Source organism: Leucopleurus acutus, assembly GCF_964270905.1.
Source record: "Leucopleurus acutus genome assembly, chromosome: 15".
In the NCBI taxonomy this organism is placed as follows: Eukaryota; Metazoa; Chordata; class Mammalia; order Artiodactyla; family Delphinidae; genus Leucopleurus; species Leucopleurus acutus.
In genome coordinates this window covers 32,906,221-32,921,323 of record NC_139157.1, presented here as the reverse complement: position 1 = coordinate 32,921,323, position 15,103 = coordinate 32,906,221, and the positions used below count along the sequence as shown (strand labels likewise).

At 36.9% G+C, this 15,103-nt stretch overlaps 1 protein-coding gene across 1 annotated transcript in view; it reads left to right on the top strand.

The window, feature by feature from the left end:
• LAMA2 (laminin subunit alpha 2) overlaps positions 1-15,103 on the top strand; it is a 603,102-nt gene that overhangs the window by 471,593 nt on the left and 116,406 nt on the right. The window contains exon 35 of the mRNA XM_082855622.1: positions 11,956-12,067. Coding sequence (XP_082711748.1) covers positions 11,956-12,067 — 112 coding nt within the window. The remainder of the gene's footprint in view (positions 1-11,955; positions 12,068-15,103) is intronic.

The following is a 15,103-nucleotide window of genomic DNA, read 5'->3' as shown; positions in this document are numbered from 1 at the left end:
GATACATACTTGGGAAGTGTCAAGGACAATGGCTAAAAATATCAGAATGACAGTATATTTTGAGTACTCTATCCAGTAGCTTCCATGGTAAAGTTTTTATTGATTCTGGATTCCCAAAGCCCCGGCTCTGATATGTAAGGAAAAAGAAAAACAAATGAAAATACTTGTAGTCTCTTTGATCTCATCATAAGATTTTTGTGTTTGTATAGAAATACAGCCTAAATCATTATCCCCCCACAAAAGAGGAAATGTCCGTTATCATGAAAATCCAAAGCATTCAAGACACTTTTTAGAGTCATAATGTAAAGTCCATGTTGCGTTTATCAGACTTTTTAAGATATTGGGAGTTTTTAATTTTCAAAACTGCAAGAGGGTTAAGGTTCTTTTCCCTGATACAGAATGAAGAAAAGAGCATAAAGTCTGCCATCTTGTGGCCAGAAAAATGCATGAACTGGAAAACTGGCCTGGAATTTAGGGATCCAGTTTGATTATCAAAGAACTTTAAATGACAAAAAATATTGGAGCTAGAAGGTTCTTACAGATTATCTAGTCCATTTTTTAAAGAAGAAATCCCTCAGGCCATGATAGTGAAATGAATTAGCAATGGCCGCGTACTTCACCAAATTCAAGGACCTAAGTAGGACCCAGATTCCAGATTCCCACTGACCCAGTACCATTTCCACCTAAGCTGCTGCTGGCTTAGGAGAATTTCCACAGGGAAATCAAATGGGATTCTGAGCACGTGATGCTAAACAATGGCCCTGATGTTACAAATAGCGTACTAAACACATTTTCAGAATCTCCTACCAGCAATGTGGAATGTACAAATACAGAACAGAGTTTCTTGCCAAATGTAGTTAGATATTAATCAGATTAATGAGTACAAATTATCTCATATCAATTCAATAATTAACAATTTTGTATTGGTTATGTGAATACACTAAATAAGAATTTTTAAACAGATCATGCCAAAGTAATCTCAATTCAACAGCACATATGTTCACCACATACAAAGCCCAAGTGCTAAGTGTTGGCAGATGAAAGATAAAAATGAGGCTCAGTCTGTCTTCAAGGAGGTTGCAATCTCGAGTGTGTGTGTGTGTGTGTGTGTGTGTGTGTGTGTGTATAAGTATTTAGGTATGTGGAGGGTAATATGGGACAAGTGCAAGTAAATATGTAACACAGCATGAAATAAAATAAAGGAATGTACCTGAGAAATACACACAAATGGATTAATTTAATATTAATTTAATGTTAAGGGTAACTAGGGAAGATTCCATGGAACAGAGGCCTTTCATTCATTCATTCATTTAATTAATCCTTACTAAGGGTCAAATATATTCTAGACACTATAACAGAATGACAGACACTGGGAAAGAGGTATAAGCAAAACTGACACTGTTGTTGCTCTCACTGAGCTGATTACAGCCAAATGATCTGAGCCTTTAATATTATTATTATTATTACCTTATAACTTCTTAACTGGCATCCTTTCATCTTTCCAGCAGACTCTCACATACTAAATTTTTTAAAATGGACTTTGTATTTTTGAGAAGTTTAAAGCCAAATTGATTGGAAAATACCGAAATTTCCCATATGCCCCCTGCCCCAAGACAAGCACAGCCTCCCGCATTATCAACATCCTCCACCAGAGTGATACGTTTGTTCCAATAGATGAATCTACACTGACGAATCATCATCACTCAAAGCCTATAGTTTACTTTAGGGTTCACTCTTGGTATTGTATATTCTATAGATTTTGACAAATGTTTAATGACATGTCTCCACCTTTATAGTATCATTTCGAGTGGTTTCACTGCCCTAAAAGTCCTCCATGGTCTGCCTATTCACCTCTCCCTTTCCTTAACCCCTGGCAACCACTGATCTTTTTACTGTCTCTGTATATCATATAGCTGGAGTCATACAGTATGTAACCTTTTCAGATTGGCTTTTTTCACTTAGTAGTATACATTTATGTTTCCTCAATGTCTTTTGATGGCTTGATAGCTCACTTCTTTTTAGTGCTGAGTAGTATTCCATTTTCTGGATGTACCAAGTTTATTTATCCATTCACCTACTGAAGGACACCTTCATTGCTTTTAAGCTTTGGCAATATGAATAAAGCTGCTATAAACATCCAAGTATATAAGTTTTCAATTCATTTGTGTGAAAACCAAAGAGTGCAATTGCTGGATCATATGGGAAGAGTGTGTTTAGTTTTGTAAGAAATCTGCAAACTGTCTTCCAAAGTGGCTGTACCATTTTGCATTCCCAGCAGCAACGAGTAAGAGTTCCTATTGCTCCAAATCCTCACCAGCATTTGGTGTTGTCAGTGTTCTGAATTTTGGCCATTCTAGTAGGTATGTAGTAATATCTCATTCTAGTTTTAATTTACAATTCCCTAGTGACATACTATGTTGAGATTTTTTTTTTGCGGTACGTGGGCCTCTCAGTGTTGTGGCCTCTCCTGTTGCGGAGCACAGGCTCCGGACGCTCAGGCTCAGCAGCCATGGCTCATGGGCCCAGCCTCTCCGCGGCATGTGGGATCTTCCCAGATCAGGGCACAAACCCGTGTCCCCTGCATCGGCAGGTGAACTCTCAACCACTGTGCCACCAGGGAAGCCCTCCAATACTATTTTTTAATAAACTTTTTTATTTTAAAATAGTTTTAGATGTACAGAAAAGTTATTGCAAAGATAGTACAGAGATTTCCCATATACTCCGTACCCACTTTCCCTACTAATATCTTGGTATGATCTATCTATCACAACAAATGAACTAATATTGATTATTATTATTAACTAAAGACTCTGCTTTTTCTTCAGTTTTGCTTAATGTCCTTTTATTGTTTCAGGATCCTATCCAGGATATTACATTACGTCATCGTGTCTTCTTAGGCTGTGGCTTCTAGAATGTGCCAGTTTCTTAGACTTTCCTTGTTCTTGATGATTTTGACAGTTTTGACAAGTTCATGTATTTTGTAGGATGTCCCTCAGTTGGGGTTTGCCTCATGTTTTTCTCATGATCAGAATAGACATATAGGTTTTTGTAGGGAAGACCACAGAGATAATGTATCATTTTATCACGTCATATTAAGAACCCATGCAATCAATATGTCTTATTACTGTTGATGTTGATCTTGATCACCTGACTGAGGTAGCATTTGCCAGATTTCTCCACTGGAACATTACTCTTTTTCCCCCTTTCCACACTTCAATACCATTTTTGTCTGCCCATTCTTCAGATTTTGTAACATAGAAAGCCTAGAAATAAGACTTCTAAAAGTAAGTATCTCCTTGATTAAGTGAGGATGGGGAGGAAATAGAAATCCTCGCTTATTTATTAACCTTGTCCCCACCAGAAACAGGATTGTCATGGAGACCTTCAATATTCAAAATGATCAATTCTTTCTTTGCCTGTGGTCAATCAGCGTGATAATCAAAAGGTGTACTGATACACATGTAATCATAACTAGTGGACTAGATAACATAAATATCCACTAATATTGGCTGAGACCCCCCAGTACCTTTATCTCACAGCCATGAATGATTCAGCAGTTGGGCCCAGAGTATAAGGGCAGGGGCCATGACTTCCTATTATCCATGGCTACGTTAGAGGAGATAGTGCCTAAACTAGGAGTGCACATTAGAGTTACGTGGTGCCCAGTCTCACCCCCAAAGGTTGTGATGTATTTGGTCTGAGCACAGTATGAGCATTGGGAGTTTCAAGAGCTTCCAGATGATTCTGATGTTGGCTAAGATTGAAAACTATGGTGAGCCTAGAGGTACCCGGTTCTTCCAGTTCCCTTTCCTCTGGAAAGTGCTTTCACTGCTACAGCCAATCTTTTTGAGAATCATTTTCTCTACTTTGTTAGCTGGCGAGTCACTTTATGACTAGCACATTCTTTTTTTTATTTTATTTTTTTTGCGGTACGCGGGCCTCTCACTGTTTTGGCCTCTTCCGTTGCGGAGCAGAGGCGCCAGACGCGCAGGCTCAGTGGCCATGGCTTACGGGCCCAGCTGCTCCGCGGCATGTGGGATCTTCCACGACTGGGGCATGAACCCGTGTCCCCTGCATCGGCAGGCGGACTCTCAACCACTGTGCCACCAGGGAAGCCTGACTAGTACGTTCTTTATGTTTGTTAAAACATCTGGCGAGTCTGATCCTGCATAGCTGGTGTGAGCTGCCTTCTGTCCTGCAAGTGCTTGTATATTTTGTGCTTATCTTTTTCATGAAGCAATTTAGTTCTCTGATAGCCCTTGGTAAAGAGAATAATATTCCTCCCCCAGATTAACATTTTAAACATGTATTTTATATAATTTAATGTCAAATATTACATATGCAAAATGTTGCGTAATTATGTATCCTTTTCAATGTATTTTAATTTATTGTCATTCCGTTTCCCCCTTGGAATATGTTTTTTGAATACGACAATCATATGTTACATGTTCATACTGTCAGACAGTATGATTAGTGTGGCATATTGAGATGTTTTTGATGACAACTCCATATACCTCTGTAGCTACTGTCCTTACCTCCCTCTTCCATTTCACAGCCAAATTTTTTCAAAGACTTGGTCTGCTTTCACTTCTCACTCCACTGTAGTCTAGATTTCCACTCCCAGCCTGCTACTAAAACTATTTCAACTAGGTAATCAATGACAAGCTGGTCACTAAATCCAGTGGAAACTTGATTTTACTTGAACTTCCTACAGCAATTGCCACTTTTGACCCTATCTTCCTTCTTAACATACTCTCCTCTCTGCTTTTATCTTAATTCTCAGACCTTTCATTTTCAAGCTCTTCCTCTGCCCATCCCTCAAAAGTCGATTTTCTTGGGGTCCAGTCCTCAGTCCACACCTCTTCTCACTTTGTAAACCCTCTCTTTTGGCTTTGATCGCCACATATATGTTTGTGATTAATAAGTCCATATTCTCAAGACAGACTTCATTCTCCTGTTTCAGTCCTACGTACCTAACTATCAACTGGACATCTCAAATTAAACTCACCGTCTTCCTCTTAAAACCCATACTTTCTTCTGTTTAGAACACCTCAATGATTTGTCCTCCAATATTTACCAGTCTCCCAAAATAGAACTGAATGGTTGCTCTTCATTCTACCCCAACCCAATTCAGAGGTCTTCTATTACCTCTCTTCCTAAGCTTTATCTAACTCCAAACAATTATTATTCTTATGGCAGAGTGAACTTTCTAAATCACAGATCTGATCACATCACTCTCCTCCTTCAAATTCTCCATTTTGTTCATTGACATGTGATGCTCTTTCCTCATGGTCTTAATTCCCCAGCTTCGTCTCTTCCCCAGCTCATGCTCTGGTTATCTGGACCCTGTGCATTGAACATATAAGCCAGAAACCTAGAAATCTTCTTTGATGCCACTTTCTTCCTTCTCATCCTCCCACTTATTTAACCCATTACCAAATACAGTGAGTTCCACTTCTGTGTATAGATCTCATCTTTACTACCCTACTCTCATCCAGCCCTTAGTTTGGGATTAGCTTTCTAGCTTGTCCAGCTTTTATTCTTATTTTCCTTCGATTGTTCTCCAAGGTATAGCCAGAATGCACTTTTGCTACCCCAAATTTGAACATGGCACCCTAGTGCTTAAACTCAGCCCCCTGGCTTCTCATTGCTCTTCAGATAAAGGCCAAAGTCTCACTTTGGCCACATCTCACACCACTTTGACCCTGGCCATCTGTACTCCAGCCATGGTGTCCTTCAATTACTTTGTCCCGCAGAGCCTTTCCGGACATGTTTTCTTTAGCCTTGAAGTAAATCACTTCCTCCTACATCTTGTTAACTTCTGTTAATTCCAATTCACTTTCTAAAGCTCAGCTCCTCGAAGTCTACCACAAGTCTTCTGTGATATTCCAGGTGTGATGTGATTCCTCTTATAATTGTGTTATACCACTGTGCTTTTTCTTCAGTTTGTGGTTATAATTTATTTTCATGATCATTAAACAAATACCTCTCTATCCCACCAGACTATAAACTCCAAAAGAGCAGGAAGTGTGAGGTTTTTCCCCCTTACCACAGTATCACCAGTATCATGTATATAGGAGGTGTTCAGTCAATATTTGTTTAATTAATTAACTAATTGTGAATAATTTTAAAAATAGCATAAAAATAAATGAAAGGTATAGAAACCTACAATAAGCATTAATTTTGAATTTCTCTAAAATGCACTAAAATCAGGCATATAATTATATTGAGTTGAATATTTTGCTTTCTTTGATAAACATCTCTTAACTGTTTATATTTCATAAGGGGTAAATGCAATGTAATAGACTGAACTATATAAAATATCAAAATTTAGCTTTATCTACCTTGTTTCTTACTGTATATTGAAAATCAAATTTAAATGAAGATGAGGCATTTCCAAAATGATGAAACTAGTTTTTAAATGATTTAAGTGCCTACTATATATATATATATAAACACACACACACACACACACATATATATATATTTACAATGCCTTATTTATAGTTTTAAAAGGTTTAAGTTGCCAACAATGTTTTTCATTTCTGCTGTTATATTTTAAAAGAGAGAGAATTTGTAGAGACGTGGATAGACCTAGAGACTGTCATACAGAGTGAAGTAAGTCAGAAAGAGAAAAACAGATATCATATATTAATGCATATATGTGGAATCTAGAAAAATGGTACAGATGAACTGTTTTGCAACAGTTCTACACAGATGTAGAGAACAAACGTATGGACACCAAGGGAGGAAAGTGGAGGTGGTGGTGGTGGTGGGATGAATTGGGGGATTGGGATTGACATGTATACACTAATATGTATAGAATAGATAATAAGAAGTTGCTGTATAAAAAATAAGTAAATAAAATATTTTTTTAAAAGAGAGAGAGATAATGTATAACAAATCACACTTGTTTATTTGGAACTTTCAAAACTGACGCCTGAAATATTTAAGGAGAAATTTTACATAGAACTGACTTATTATCATTCCCCAGGGTCAGTTGGTTGTCTCTCTCTTTGTGCTCTGTCTGTCCTAGTAGCTTGTCCTAGTACTTCACTGACTCTTGGATATACAGAACCGGTAGTGTTTGAAGTTGACCCTAAAGAATATCATGTAAATGATTAGATCTCAAATTTATATTCAGCAGAAAACCTCTGCAAATGCAAAGGTGGATGACATCTAAGCAATGTTGTCTACTCAGTAGTTAGATTTGCTCCATTAGGTTCTAGTTTTAACATAAAGAAGGTGGAAAATGAAAGACACTAGTAATATCCAACCAAGAAAATTATGTGCAGATTTCAAGAGGCACAGTGAGAACTGCTTGAGCTAAAGTAAGAAAGTAATAGCTACATTGTTCAGAAGTAAATGAATGTGTGCCTAATGGTAATGCGTGCTGCCTAGATATAAATACTCAAAAAAAAAAAAAACCCCACAAAGAAAATAAAAGAAAAATAAAAGGAAAAAATACCTAGTTGAGTGAACTTGAATGTAAAAAAAGATAATCAAAGGTAAGAGAGATACATGCAAAGCAGTGTGTGAGCTATCATTTACAAAGGAATACTGGAAATATGTAGAACAGAGGTAAGAGAAAGTAAAAATAAGAAAATCTAAGATAGAGAGTGAAAGGAAGATTGTACAACATATTAGGATAAATGAGAAGACATTTGTCAAATACTCAAAGGACAAGATAATAGTGAGTTAGAAGGAAGCTGACTAAGGGTTGGGGATGGCAAGTTAATAAAATACAAGGAGAGCCAAACTGAATCAGGCAGACAGCTCCTATCATGAACTATGTAGCCTTCATCTGTAACATTATCAATAGCCTGTCCTGGTTGAAACTGATTTTTGTAAATTTCACTTTTTACAATCTATCACCACTCCCCATAGGTGATAGTGTATTTGTAATTGCCTTCCTTTATGGAGTCTCTCCTGGGTGGTTTTGACAAGGTGACTCTTCAACTTCATTACTGTGTAATGAGACAGGATTTTTTTTTTTTTAACCATGTCACACAGCATGTGGGATCCTAGTTCCCCGACCAGGGATCAACCCTGCACCCCCTGCACTGGAAGGCAGAGTCTTAACCACTGGGCCACCAGGGACATGATTTTTTTTTTAATGTATCTATATGATATTCTGATATGGATTTTTAAATATGTTTACTAAAACCTAAAGCTTATGCACTTAAAATACGTAAAAGCTGGAGCCGTGTCCCTCCTCCCACCCAGAATGCTTAACTTTTTCAAATATCTTCCCAGTCCTCCTGAATGTTAGCCAAACATAAGTTAATGTTTAATACAGACAGCATACAAGGCTGTGAGACAGAAAATTTGTGTCTTGTCCCCTATTTCCTATATGTGTGAGTTCAGATAAGTCACTTAACCTCTTTATACCTTCATCCTCACCAGTGTGAAAATAGGGATCATGCCCTCTATGTATCTCTAAAGGCAGGAAGAGTAAACGAAACACAAGAGTATTGTCAGCCCTCTGAACACGCATGTCAATCTGGGGTACAGCTGAGCCTGACTGTGTAACCCACCTCTTAGAGGGCTAATATCATAAGTCAATGCCTTTTGGTCCAGGAATCTCACATCTCCTCCTCTCCTGGAGTGCAGCCAAGAGAGGAAGCTCTTTTTGTGCAGAAGGAAGGCTATCTTCTCCCTTAGTAAGTACTGTTCTGGCCATAAAGATTTCTGCCCACCCCCGGCCCCTACCTCCACTCACCCCCACCAGCGTGGTATTTGGTGTGCAATCGCAGGCTAGTTTTGAATTACCAGAAAGCCACTAACTAGAATGGAGTGTGGTTGGGACCAGAGGCAGTCAGGCCTGGCTCTCCTCCTAAGCACTCAGCTGTAGCCCTTCAGCAGCAGCTTCCTATAAGGCTGTGAAAAATGTCCAGAAAAAATGCCCAGCCATCCACATTCACTGGTAAGCAAAACCAGGCATATGGCCAGTTTGAATGGTATCAGAAAGGCATATGGAAAGAGGTTTTTCTTTCTCCACCAGGCTTTAGAACCTCAAAGGAATAGTTTGTTTGATTATTACTACATCAGTCAATCACCAAACATCCTTGACCCCCTACAGTTTGCCAGGCACTGTTCCTGGCACTCGGAGGAATAAAAAAGAGATAAGATATAACCCTAGCCCCCAAGGATTGCAATTCAATAGATATGACGAAACACCTAAAAAAATAATTACCCACAACAGTCACGAATAGTGGTAATGATAGTTGTTTTTGAAAATCTAAGAAAGGAGCGTATGGGTCAAAATCATTGGGGATGCCTTCACAGAGAAGGTGAAGTTGGAAGCGAATCATCTTGGGGGCTGGATTTATTTTGGATAATTGGAGAGGAGTTAGGGAGCAATAGTGTGAACAAAGCTTTTTCTGGAAAGGTAGGCAATAAGTAGGCAATAAGAATGGCAATAATGTTGACAAGATTAGTTAGGAAATTGTTTAGTCATATATTTAACAACATTCATTCAATATTTGCTGTAAGTGAGATATCATACTAGAAGCTGGATATAAAGTGATGAGCAAACAGACCAAGTTTTTGTCCTCTTAGAGCTTACTTTTTAGTCAGGTAGCCATTACATAGGTATGCCAACACGTAAATAGTAATTCTAAAATGCATGGAGCTATGAAGGAAATATTCTTCTGCAGGAAGCTGAGAAACCTAGATAGGTGCCCTGGGGATGGCCACACCAAGAAGAGATACTTATTAAACTGAAAGCTGATGGATGACAAGGATCCAGCCACTAAAGTGTTGAGCAGAAGCTCATTCCAGGCAAAGACAACAGAATATGAGAAGACCCTAAGAAGGGAAGAGATTGGCATATTACATATAAAAGGAAGCCAGGGAAGCTGATTGCATAGGGTCTTAATTATAACATTTTTGACTTATTTCTTACCATGGGTCATGTAGAATTCTTCACATCTTAATATTGGAGTACTCATGTTATTGGTACTGAGTGTGTTAACAATGACTCTTACACATTTTTCTATAAATTAACTTGATAAATAGAAGTCAAGGCAATGAATATTATCTTGATCATCCAGAATTTTAAAAGGAGAGTGTATCAGTATACATTTATTCAAGAAATTAGATGCTTTGAGCATACAAGAGTTGGAAAGCTCTCTGGTATGAGATTTGTGGGAATTATTACCTTTTAGTAATGTAAATAAGATACTGATGAAGCAAAAAATAAATTTTAGTTCAAATTATAATGTATATTTTCTGTATAGTAAGTGATACTAGTGCTGGTGGTATATTAATTCTTAAGATATTGCAAGATGATAATAATGTAGATCAAATCCCTTATGGTATTCTGTGGTATGTGAAATTAGTAGAGATATTATAGAACACAGTAAAATCCAGACTAGACAAACATCTAAAGCAGTTTAGATGACCAACATCTTAAGCAGCTGACCTTAGTAATTCAAAAGCAACATTTAAAAAATTATGTGAGCATACATTTGTGTGGTGTGTATGTGTAGAGTTTCTTGACCCAACTGGACCTCGAATTTAAAAGTGAAAATCATTCCAATATTAATGTTTTGGAAGAGTTAATCCAGAGCATTCTAATATATTGATTAACACACGCCAAATCATTTTGTATATATACTGAAACTATAACGAGGAATTTTTTAAACTTCCATTGGATTCTTTTCCTTTCATTCTTTTATTTGTGGTGATAATATTTGAAGGTTGAGAAATTAGATGATAATGGTTGGACTTTATATTCTACCTTTTATTTAAAACCTTGAAAACTTTCATGGATTAAACCTCTTATTGCCCCCTGGGAAATCATAAAATGCACTATAATTCCTGCAGCACCTCCTACCATGTTCTGTGCTGGCCAGACAGTTAGTTCTATCTTAAGTTCTATTTAAAATCCGTTTACGTATAAAACAACTTAGATTCTCTGGGCATGTCTAAAATGCAAGCACTCTGGTACAAGATTGTGGAGTATTAATACTCTGCCAGCTTGAACCTTTATTTAAATTGTATTGAGGCAGTTTGTGATTCTTTGATTCATTTTCTGTAGTTAGATTATCCCTATTTTTTAGAAAAGGAAGTCATATTTATTAGCATATGCATACACATTAAAAAACGAAGTATAAACCTGTTACAACGTGCTCTAAGCCTCATAGTATCTGAAACTTGTAATGTTACACATGCCATTTGATTACATATGGTATATCTTAACTATGAACACGTTAAATGGATTCCATTGTGTCAAGTGATATTTTCAATGTGAATAAGGGTGAAACAATATGAGGACTTTCTTTGGGAGGTGGGGCTGTTGTAGAGTTCTGTTCTATTTTGTTGATAGTAATATATGGTCCTGTGATTACTGGAATCTTTTTTGGTGATGTCATATGGGGAAAGTTAACATTTATTCTTCTTTAACATTTTACTAGATCTTTACAGTGTTATAAAACAAGCATTTACTACTTAGTAGCTAAGCATTCCCTTTCTTTGTTTCTTTAATTAATGTATTGATCTAAACCGAATCTATAGGATCAAGCTGATTGAGACAGGTTGTCTGTGCCTCTTTCGAGAGATCATTGCTACACTCCACACTTTTTCAGTAAATAAAATATGGACAAAACTGCAACATGTGCAGGCTGAAGAATCCATTAAAGACTTTTGGCAATAGTACCTTCAAAATATTTCAAAAATAATTCTGCTTTATGGCTTCTACTGTGCCATTGCGTACAATGAGGGTTTTAAAAAGACCAAATACAGCTCTCTGATTTCCATTTAATGGAAGAAGTAATAAAGTTTAATTGTATATTTGAGCACGGGCGTCATTTCCAGTACATCTGATCAATAATTCATCAATTTCCTTTGGCTCAAAGTAATATTTGAAAGAAAATGCAGCCGGTGAGAGCTTATCTAGCTGTAGCTTCATCATCTCTATTAATTATGCTTTTCCCGAATTTGGTTCATTAGGCTACCAAAGTGACAGCAGATGGCGAGCAAACTGGACAGGATGCAGAGAGGACCAACACGAGAGCAAACTCCTTAGGAGAATTCATTAAGGACCTGGCCCAGCACGCAGAAGGTATTAGAAAACTCACAATTTAATCATTATTTCTCCTAACAGGAAAAGAAAAAAAGGATTGCACAGGACTGGAATTTCTCTAGTAAGAGATGACATTTCTAAATTTGAGGGTTGGATTTTTAAAAAGTTTTTTGATCAAGATATTCAAGGGCATTATCAACTGAGAATCTACAGCCTACAGTGTTAAATTTGTGACAGAAGTCAGTGAATTAGGAATTATGAGTACAAAATAGCAGTAAATTGAATGCATTCCTTTATGAATGCTCTGATCCTTGAGGAATGGCTATTGTGATCAAATATGATTAAATTAGTTAATGGGCAACTTATCCTCTGCTATGGTGCTGTTTTTGTATTCAGAACTATTTAAAAGATCCTTGATTTTTTAAAAAAAGTTAATTTTATTGTTCTGCTTAGTACCTTAAAGCAGCACTTTAATTTCTCAAAATGGCTTTTAAATACTTGGTACCAGTTTTTAATGAACATCTGTTCCTTGGGATTTGGATGTGCTACCTTACCAGAAGCTCTACTGCATTTAGTCCACAATTCTCAAAGGGTTAGTTCTTGGCATCTACCAATCTGATTTGAGAATCAAAGTGGAAGCCATTTTTAGGCAAAAGCCCAGATTAAGAAACTCAAAGAAAACAGATAATGCAAAAAGAAAGAAAAAAAAACCCTCAAAAAACAAAACAACAGAACATTAGTTCTTAAATATCTACTACTATATGATAAACATGCATGCATGTTGAGAAAATAGGAAAAAGTGTTTTCTTTTTGCTTTAAAAATAAAACATTTTTATTGCTCTATAATGTTATACGTTTTAGATACTTTGCTTTCTAATATAGCCAAATAAATCAGGACGTGAGAACCTTCAAGGCATATCCTGACAGGTCAGTCTTAGGAATCACTGGCCAAGAAGAGGCAGAAAATTCCAAAGATTCCCCACAGCAAGAAACAACAGAGTTTCAATCTGAGGTATAATCTCAGGCAAGACGTGTCAGGATCCGAAACAGAAGTTACTCCTACCAAAAAAATCTCAGTTAACTCGTGGTTTCTCCTCTGCTAGATGAAGTTGTTGTCCTTTCCCTGTTTTTATTTTCCAGTAATGTTATTTGAAAGTGTCCACCCTCCCTTCCTCCCACCAAAAAAAATCCCATTGCAGCTAGAACAGATTCACTCTACCTGGATTCCTGAAGACATTAGTCAGTACTCCAGGGACTTTCCTTTTCCTTCCAACTCAGTCTCAAGCACTAACACCCAGCAGCCTATCCTAGGAACTAATCTTGATCATTTCAATCAAACGTTGCTACATAAGCATAAATCCTAATACACGTTTCCGATAGACTACAGTACCAGCACTGCCTACTTTATCTGCATCTTTGTGCGTGCCACAAAGGCACCAGCAGGGGGCAGAGTGGAGATGGTATTTAACCCAGGCTTGGCTCACCATCCACAATCTGTCTATCAAAGAAAGGGGTTATGTCATCAAAGGTGTCTCCCATTTCCTACATTGTGCATCAGTCAGGTGGTCTGGCTGTGTCTGTCCAAATGGGGCACCTTTTTCTAATTCATGTGAAGTACCATGTGGACAGCTGTGATCCTATACCCGAGGACAAAATGAATACTACTCTCTTCTTCCACCAGGTACTAACGTAAATGATAACAAAAATGGTAACCACAGCTCTTTGTAAAAGAACTTTGACAGAATTAATCTAACTATTAAAATTTCATGAAAATTCAAATTTGAATATGCCAGAGTTAAATCATAAAGCGTTTACATATATATAACAAGGCTTGGATGTCTGTATAAACCATTAGCATATGTTCTGATGTATAATAAGACTTAAGAAATGCTGGACACCCTTCTTTCCTGTTCTTCAGGTCTCAATAGTATTAGTCATTCATGATAAATTTACCCATTATAGGATATTTTTCTCAGGTTCAGCATGAAAAACAGCTCTGCTTCTCCTGAGGAATTTATTTATTTAGTTTGTATGTTATGGATACTGTATACCTCTTAAAATACTCCTTTTTATCCTGATGCATTGGCTACTGAGCTGCTTAACACTAGATGTAGGATCCACTGCCCTGGGCATTCCAGCATATGCATTTCTGTCTAGTAACTCTTTGCCTGATTTACATTAATTTTTTTTTATCTTTGCTCCATTTCCTTTTATATTTATTTTATCTTGTTTTAAAGATATTTTCAAACGACTTTAAATTCCCTTTGTAATAAGTTAGAAAGAAAAGATAATTAAATTTAAAAGATGTGTTTATGTTGCAAGTATTTTTAATACTGTTGAAAACATACTGAAGTGATAGTGTATATCTTGGAATAGTAGACTACATAACACATTTATCTTTAGTTTAAAAGTACTCAGAGAAGTTCCAAATTCCATGTATAGAAGCAAAGGAGCAATCAGACCTCTTCTATTAAAATAATGCTGCTTTCTTAATATAGCATCATTTTGCTAAAGCAGTTTTTGTGTACCCTAATAATTTCTTCTGGTTGCTTACATATTGCTTTCATTTAAAAGAAATGATGCAATCCATCTTTTCCTTTTCTCACTCCATCATTCTTTTTCCACCAAATTCTTCTCTGTAGAAATTTAGCTGTGAGATTAGACCACAAAAGAAATAGTGAGGCTGCATCTCACATTCCTTCCTTCCTCAATACCACCTAGGCCCAGGACCTAAATTCCATCAAATTTCCAAAAATGTCTTTAAGCAAAGTTCATTTATGTATTCATTTAATAATGAAAAAACATACAGCTTTGTCAGGTTAGAAAGTGGGGCTTATCCCTTACATTTAAAAAAAAAATGTGAAGACAAATGATGTCATTGGTTACTTACATGCTACAATTGGTTAAAACCAACTGTACAGATAGGCATGCACTCAAACCAAAGGATGGGGCTGTATCATCAGTAGAGCCAAATCTACTACTACCTTTCTTGAAATCTAAAGAGTAGAAACCTTCTTACATTTCATCATCAACATTCTAGCATGGCTTCCCCATAGTCTGCTGGACCAAGGAGCT